Source organism: Calypte anna, chromosome 2, assembly GCF_003957555.1.
Source record: "Calypte anna isolate BGI_N300 chromosome 2, bCalAnn1_v1.p, whole genome shotgun sequence".
In the NCBI taxonomy this organism is placed as follows: domain Eukaryota; kingdom Metazoa; phylum Chordata; class Aves; order Apodiformes; family Trochilidae; genus Calypte; species Calypte anna.
Window position 1 is genome coordinate 109,835,344 of NC_044245.1, and position 8,108 is coordinate 109,843,451.

General features: G+C 41.6%; 1 protein-coding gene across 1 annotated transcript; it reads right to left on the reverse strand.

Moving 5' to 3' along the window:
• Positions 1–312: 312 nt before the first annotated feature.
• Positions 313–3,920, reverse strand: SNAI2 (snail family transcriptional repressor 2). The gene is made up of 3 exons (XM_030445121.1): positions 3,650–3,920; positions 2,545–3,090; positions 313–1,581 (listed from the first exon to the last, which is right to left on the reverse strand). The coding sequence occupies exons 1-3, from the start codon at positions 3,726–3,728 to the stop codon at positions 1,493–1,495; spliced, it is 714 nt and encodes a 237-aa protein (XP_030300981.1). The 5' UTR covers positions 3,729–3,920; the 3' UTR covers positions 313–1,492.
• Positions 3,921–8,108: the final 4,188 nt, after the last annotated feature.

The following is an 8,108-nucleotide window of genomic DNA, read 5'->3' on the forward strand; positions in this document are numbered from 1 at the left end:
ATTTTAAATTTTTTTGATAAAATGTATTTCACAATGTTGTTGTAAGGAGCAAAAAAGCAAGTGTTTTAAAGCAGTGATTCTAGAAAAATGCTCTGTATGGTTTTAAATGCAACGGGTGCATTCCTTTCTAATGTTCACTACTTGTGAACCTTATAAAGTTCTAAGTATATGCATCTAACTAAGCATATGCATCTGAAAGTCACTTTTATCTTCATTTTTTCATGTGGAAACACTTGCATTTTTCTATGTGCCAAAGCCTTGATAAACCAGACACGCTGTTTTGTTAACTAGGACAGACAACAGAAATCTTACTTAAAAATGTTTATTGTAAAAAAGTGGCTAGAAAACAACATAAATTTCACTTCACACTTTCTTCAAGTTATCTATAGATGCTGCTATAGGCAACAGTTTGCTTTCATTCATAACACATTCAATCATATAAAAATAAAAATATTTACATTATGTCCACATACTTTACAAAATCATTAATAAAAAAGGCCACTTGGAGGTGGTAATGCTGAAAATATTGCATTTCCTTTGTGCATTTAAAAAAAAAAATAATTGTCAAACTCCCATGAATCCCCTCTCTTGCACTTATTCCCGGTTTTTAAAGAAAGATTAAAGTCTATTCCATATTAAAGATGGTCAAGCATGCACCAGGAATGTCTGAAGCTAGAGATTTTTTTTTTTCCTTTTTCAAAAGGCACACCGCGGTTTATTTGTGGCTTTTAATTTTTTCGTACATTCGCTTGCATGTTTTTTTAATCCTCTCTTAATTATGCAGTTTTAAAGCATTTTGGATCATTAATGAAGGCCTTGGCTTCTAATAAAATAAAATAAAAAACAGAGCAATGATAATATTAAAGATTTACTAAGGTAAACTTGGAATACTTTTTAAGGCACCTGAGATAAATGGGTCTAGCAAAATTCACTTGGGTAGTATTTTTCAATAAAAAATTCCACTTAAAATACTGTTTCTTTGGTTGAAATGTCTTGGCAGGAATGTATTAGTAACCTTGCAGCCTTTTCTAAGCAAGAAAGACAACATACATTTGGCTTCATTTGAAAAATAAATCTGATAATGCTTCTTCCTTTAGATCTACTTGAAATTCATGCATGGTGTATTTCCCCACATGTCAGAATTCACACCTAGGAACATGAATGTGTGACTGAACAGAAACTACTTAAAGCTCATTCTTACCAACATTCTAAGTTCTCCCACTACTTTGTTTATTTGCTTGTTTGGCAGTGTTTTTGGGTTTTGGTTTGGTTTGGTGTTTTGTTTTTTTTTTTTTTTTTTTGGCTGAAAAGTAGAAAAGAAAACGCCTTTGGATTTCCACTTATCATCTGGAACAGAAGTGGAGAAATGCATCGAGTCCAGGTAAACATTGACTGCATGACTCAGTGTGCTACACAGCAGCCAGATTCCTCATGTTTGTGCAGAAGAGACATTCTGGAGAAAGTTTTGGAGCAATTTTTGCACGGTATTTCTTCACATCCGAATGGGTTGCAGATGAGCTCTCAGATTGGATCTGTCTGCAAAAGCCCTGTTGCAGTGAGGACAGGAAAATGGCTTCTCTCCTAAAAAAAAAAAGGAAACATCAAGGAAAAATAGGATAAAGCTTTAAAAAAGAAGTTTAATTTTCAGGACAGGAAAACCCCACTTTTATCCTAAGAAAGAAAGAAACAAACAGAAAGTGTTTATTTTAATAAAGAATGTGTAGTAATCAGGCTACAGATGCAACAGCTTTCAGCACTGCTGATTGTACTTGAGGAACTCAGTCTTTCCAGAATATGCTGCTAAGTGCAGTTGCTGAAGACAAGCTGCTGACACCTTCTGCATCTGCAGGTGCAGGCAGTACTTGAGGCTGGGCTCCTCCCAACATGCTCAAATATTTCCATAGAACTTTTCTGCTGAGTGAAGTGGGAATTACTGGGGACAAGGGCTTTGACTGAAAGCAGCAAGCAGCAGTACAGATATTACAGTGTACCCAGTGTACTCAAAATCAAGTTTTTGTCTCAACAGAAAAACAAAACAAAACAAAACTCCAACAAAGACCAAACAACTGCTTCAGTGATGATGTATTTCAAATTCTTAAGGACTTGAGATAGCACATGCAAACCCTGCTAACTGCTCAAGGAACCAGAAAGAAGCTCCTCATGTATTTCTGTCTTGTGCTTTATTTCACAGATGGAGCTTTCTCAAAGTTAGCAATTTCCACAGACTGAAAGTTAACATAAAATCCTTACTGCAAAATGTTCAGCTGGGGGAAATGGGCTAAACCATTCTGAAATTATCAATGCTGATTTAGTCTAGTATCTGACCCCCAGTTATGAGACCATGCTACACACCCCCCTCCCCAGCCCCCCTACTCCCAGGAGGAAGAATTTAGCCTTTAAAGATACATTTGTGATTCTGCATAAGAATTTCAAGGTTAGTAAAGAAGCATTGCTGGGGTTTTTTGCCACCTGTGAAGATAAAGAGCAAAAGGACATCCTGATGTTATAGCAACAAGAAAGTGCAATTGCAATGGTTGTTCTTACCAGTGTGAGTTCTAATGTGTCCTTGAAGTAGCCAAGGTCTAGAGAAAGCCTTGCCACAGATCTTACAGACACAAGGCAGTGTGTGGGTCCTGATGTGCATCTTAAGCGCTCCCAGGCTGACATACTCCTTGTCACAGTACTTGCAGCTGAATGATTTCCTAGACTGGGCATCACAGTGCAGCTGCTTATGTTTGGCCAACCCAGAGAAAGTTGAATAGGTCTTGTTGCATAAACTGCACTGAAACTTTTCAGCTTCAATTGCATGGGGGTCTGAAAGCTTGGACTGGATTCTCTCTTCTTCATCGCTAATGGGACTTTCTGAACCGCTGTGATCTTTGGAGGAGGTGTCAGAAGGTGGAGGTGGGCTGACTCTTCCCAAAGATGAGGGGTATCCAGAAAGCGGAGAGAGGTCGTTGGGTAATGGAGACGGTAGCAGCCCGGTTGTAGTCCACACAGTAATGGGATTGTAAGCTACTGAGCTCAGGATCTCTGGCTGTGGTATTATAGGGACTGGATAGCTTTCATACAGGTATGGGGATATAATCACTGGAGAAAGAAGAAAATTTTAGGGTAAGAGAACTAAAAAGTATTTCAAAAAGCAGTAAAATTAACATTTGGGGGATTAAAAGGTGCATAAATTAAAGGCTCGGTGCAGTCATCTAAATATAAGGCAGATTAAGGAAATACTATTTCATACATATATTCTGATGAGTAGAGACAGCACCCTTGAACAGCCAATTTACTCTTGGAGAGTCCCTTCAAGGCAGCATGCTGTTTCTAGACCATGCAGCCTGATACAGCGAAGCAGTGAAACTTCCTGAAGGATTTCTATGGAAGTTTCAACTCTACCACCAGCAGACACAGAACAGGAAAACTCCAAATCCTGAGTAACTGAGTTCAAGTGGATGAGCAAACTTTTTATGACTCACTCTGGGCAACACTGACATATTTCTCAAAACTCCAAGCAAAAAAAAAAAAAAAAAAAAAATCTTGCAATGAACTAACCCATTTCCCCCAAGCCTGACAAGAGCTACCCCACCCCTCCTCCTGACTCTCCCTCTGCAACCTCAGAAGCAAGGCGGCGGTGGCTTTAAATTTTTGTTACCTGTATGAGTGTCCAGCTCGCTGTAATTCGGCTTCTTGGACGAATTGAAATGTTTCTTGACCAGGAAGGAGCGTGGCATTTTGGATGCAAGGCTTTCTCCTTCTTCCAGGTTCTCCTCTCGGGCGGGTGTGGCGGTCCCCTGGCCGCTGTGCAGGACACAAGGGCACAGTCTGTATCACAGGGAGAGCATCGGTCCTTATCGTATCGCCTTCCCCACGCCGTCCATCCGCCGGGGCTGTGTAGTGGCAGTGCAGCGGCGCCTTGAAAAGTGCTGTAAATACCCACTAGTCAGGTGCAAGGGGGGGAGGGAAGGGTTTTTCCGCTCCTCCAATCACTTCGGGATGTTCTCAAGCACTTTTTTCCAAACAGGCTGTTTTTCTGGGAGGGCTCTCCGGCTGCTGGCAGGAGGGATCCAATCCCTGCTCGGAGGGTTTGGTTCAGGTTTCAGCTCCTCCCGCTGGAGACAGCTGCGGACGGAGGAGCGAGATGGTGTCAGAGCGCGTTACCCTGCTCTGTAGAGTAGGGGTACAGTGCCGGGCAGGATTTCGGTCTAAAACCGTGTTGGTCAAAGTGTTTTCTTTTGTTTTTTTTTGGTTTTTTGTTTGTTTTTTCAAGAAAGAAAGAAAGAAAAAAAGAAAACCACACAGCAGTGCTTAGTTTACTTATTCAGTTAAGTCCTCTTTTTTCTTTCTGACCGAGACCTGGAAAAGTCATAGGCACTGAAACGTCCTTCTTATCCTCCCTCCACCTCCACCCCCCCCCCTCCCCCCCCCTCCTTTTTTTTTTTTTCCTCCTTTTTTAAAAACAATCTGGTTTCCAGATGTTTGATATAAGAATTACAACGGAACAAACTGTTCATTAAGGGCAGAAGGGGGGGACATTACAAGATAACAAGTTAGCTGGGAGACCTAATGAAAGGCTTTGAACTGATTGTGTGCCTGCTCCGTTTGGGAACTGTCTTGGAATAGCTGTGTTGAGGAAAGGCTGGAGACAAGCAGCCTGCCTCCCTAACCTGCACCCTTCCAGGCAGAAGGGCCAGAGAGATACTGCGAGTGAGTTCAAGGAGAGGTAGAAGTCCTGGAAAAGATTACATTTCAGAGCATGGTGATAGGTTTTCTGTAATATGCATACTGCTTCAGACTGTTCATATGGAAAATACCTTCCTTTTTATTTTAAAAATCTATAGAATGCAAAACCTCGACCTTTCCTTCCTTGGGAGTAGTTATGTCACTCTTTTGCCTATCCTCTTAGGGCACTGCCAAGGAAATTTTCCTAATTATCCAAAGCAGTTAAAGGATGCACAGATAAGCAAAAACTCCAAAATTATAGACTGCGTAATTTAAATGTCTCTCAAATGTCCCTCTCCATTAGTATATTTAGGACCTCTTGATTTCCTATGAAGGTATAATCTGTATTAAGCATTTCATTTAGGATGAAAGTCTCATAAATGTCCTACAGAATTCTTTGGTTATCTAGATTCATTTAGGGGGGATGTTTAGTCACAGATTTATTTCTTTATTTAATTTTAAAGTATTTGCATTTTGAAAATATGGCCAGGCGAACGCTGGTAAGTTTCAAACCCAAATTACACCTTGATTGACTCTTGGTCTGCCCTTCCCACCCCCCCCCTCGGACTCCCCCCTCTTTGTGTATTAACTACACCTGCCTGGGCACATACCAGTGTGCTGTGCCAGTGTGCCGCGAGGGCTCTGTCCTGTCAGGAGGAGGTGCAGAGGGGTGTTTTACAGAGACCACCCCAGTCCTTTTTTTTTGCAGCAGGTGTTGGAGGAGACATGAAAAAAAAAAAAAAAATCCCTCTGGTTCTGTTAAGACATGTAAGAGCAAAGTGCTTTGTCGAGGTGCATGACTTCTTAATCTCCTGGATGCCAAAACAAGTGCAGAGAAAGTTAGCCATTTTAAGGAACTGGTTAAAAAGATTCAGCTGTTCAGCATCTCACTCTGGTGTCTGTGGGTGCAAGGTGTCACACGGATTTCCAAGCTGTAGGGAACACACCCAGGCTACGAGTGGAAAGGGAAAGTTGCAAGGAAAGGGACTTCCCAGGTACCTGCTTAACAGCTGGGGTGGAAGAACAGATGCAGCTCTTCCCAGAAGGGAGAGCAGTGCAAGCTGTTGCTTTTCTCAACTCCACAGAAATGAAGAAATCCACAAAGCATTTTTAAAAGATTGCATTTGTGGTCCTACTCCCCTCTCGGCTCTTTTCCATCTAAGAAGTGCCACTGCACTGCCAACTCTGGGAAATCATTGCATTTCAGGATGTGAGGCATTAGTCTGTATCTAAATAGTCTGTTACATGAGCTGTGATTCAGACCTTGAGCCGGTTTAAGTTTGTGTGTTGAAATGAATGGAGCCATGCAGATTTTCACTGGCTCGGGATCTGTTCTTTTGTATGTTTGTTAAAAGTAAAGGGTCTGATTCACCAGTGAGGTACTCCCTCTCGGGGCATTTTCACCAGCATAACACTGGAGTGATGCAGTTTAAATTAATTGCACTTATATAAATCACAGGCGCGTAAGCAGTTAGCCCACTGGCTGAGCTGATTGAAGGATGTTAGGAATTGGATGGAAGGCATGTTATTACACGGTCCTGAAAGAATATTAGCAGCACATACTACCTGAGTGAGGTCTGCTGTCAAAAAAAGGGAGAGTCTGCGTGAGGAGTAGTGGGTGAGTCAGAGTAAACAGGTGTTCTGGGTGTTTACTGGAAATGTGGATGAGAGGGCACTCAGAGACGTGCAGCATCCATCCCCCTTCAAGAAAGGCAACACAAAGGTCGAGTGCAGAAGGCGGGAGGTGTCCCCTCCTCGGGGAAGGTGTGGGGATTGCAGAGGGGGGCTGATGGCTCTGAGGGTCACACTGCCTGTGGCTAAAGCCTTGTGCCCACCACCTCTGAAAAAATCAGGCCTAGAGCTTCCCTATCACATTTTACAAGTAGCTGGCCTTTTAGGGATTCTTTCTGTTTTCACTTTGAGAGCTGGTGTAAAGCTGCCTTGTTAATGCCACTGGGCTGCTAATTGCCACTCTGCAAAGCAAGTAGGAAATGATTCGAGCAATTCTGTTGCCTGAAACCTTGGCATGTCCTTTTCACCACCTAAATGATTAAAGTGAATGTTTGAACCATGTGGCAGAATTTTTATTTTTAATTCTTTTTTACATCAGGTCACTTCTTCATATGCCAAAATAGCAACCTGTGAGCCTCACTGTAGTCTCCTCATTTTTTGACATCTCCATCAAATCCTTTTCTTTGTCAGGCTTTCTGAGAAGGGCAGCAACTTCTTTTACTCAGCTTTCTGGAAATGGCAGGCTGCCAGAACTATTCTTGTTATCAAAAAGGGAAGAAGACCCAGAGCTAAGACATTACCAGCTTAGTTCTTCTCTTGGCAGAGTTTATGTCTTTACAAAGGATCAATTGCTAACAAGATCACAGATCAGATATTGCTAAATATCTGGATAAACCTCAGCAGAATAATGAAAAATACTTTTAGGATATTAAATATATTATGCCGGATCACTGTTTCCAAAGCACAATGTATTTCTCAGGTATCTCTGTTAAGCACATTTTGCCTGGACCTGCCATGGAGCCCACGGAAGGCAGCACAACGATGTTCAGAGGAGCCCCCAGGCGGCACTGAGCCCAGTGGAGCATTCCAAAAATAGCTCTGGGAGTTTAGTGGTGCAGGTGACGACTTCATCCTGGAAGGGGTGAAATCTCAAGTAACTCACGGAGTAGCTCTGGCAATTCATAAACCTCCTACATTTCAAAGGAAAGTGTGGAAATAATTAATATAAGGGGAAAAAACCTGATCAGTTTTCAACAGCTGGTTGAAAGCAGAGCATACCAGCTCAGCTTCACTGCTACCCTGCACTTGCATGTTTCCTCCCTTACATGTCCCTGGTATGTCCTGGGAAAGAAGTGGTGTAACTTTTGGAAGCAGGAAAGGTTTAGTGAAGCTAGAAGGTGATTATGCTGGATGTCAGAGAGAAATAAGCAGAAATTAACACAGTAAAGGGGAACAATTAAGAAATGCTGCTCCTTCCCATTGCCCCAAAATATCCACCTTCAGAAATCTTTTAAAACACATTTTTTGGATGCCTTTTCTTTCAAGCTTGCTCATCCTTCTAAATACTGACCTGAACTATTGGAAGAAATGGAAGCAAATTTAAAGAAGGATGGTTATGAAATCATGTCAGTTTTCAGATTTGCAGGCTTTAAGTGCAATGAGTCAGAATAAATCTGTGCACTTTGGAAAGTTTCTTCAGTTCAGGTAAAAAATCTCCACATTTTGAAGGTTTTGCACCCATGAATACATATTTTCTAAAATCAGTGACTTTAAGCCAGGGTTATTACAGTTCTGTAACAGGATCTAAACTTCTGACATTCAGAAAGATTATGAAACAATTTTGCTTTTATGACAGTTATAGAACTAAGTGTTCCTCCATG

Coding starts and splice junctions, on each gene's coding strand:
- SNAI2 (XM_030445121.1), bottom strand. CDS start 3,728: ATGCCACGCTCCTTCCTGGTCAAGAAACATTTCAATTCGTCCAAGAAG. Junction 3,091..3,649: donor CGAGCTGGACACTCATACAG/GTAACAAAAATT, acceptor TTCTTTCTCCAG/TGATTATATCCCCATACCTG. Junction 1,582..2,544: donor ACACATTAGAACTCACACTG/GTAAGAACAACC, acceptor TTTTTTTTTTAG/GAGAGAAGCCATTTTCCTGT.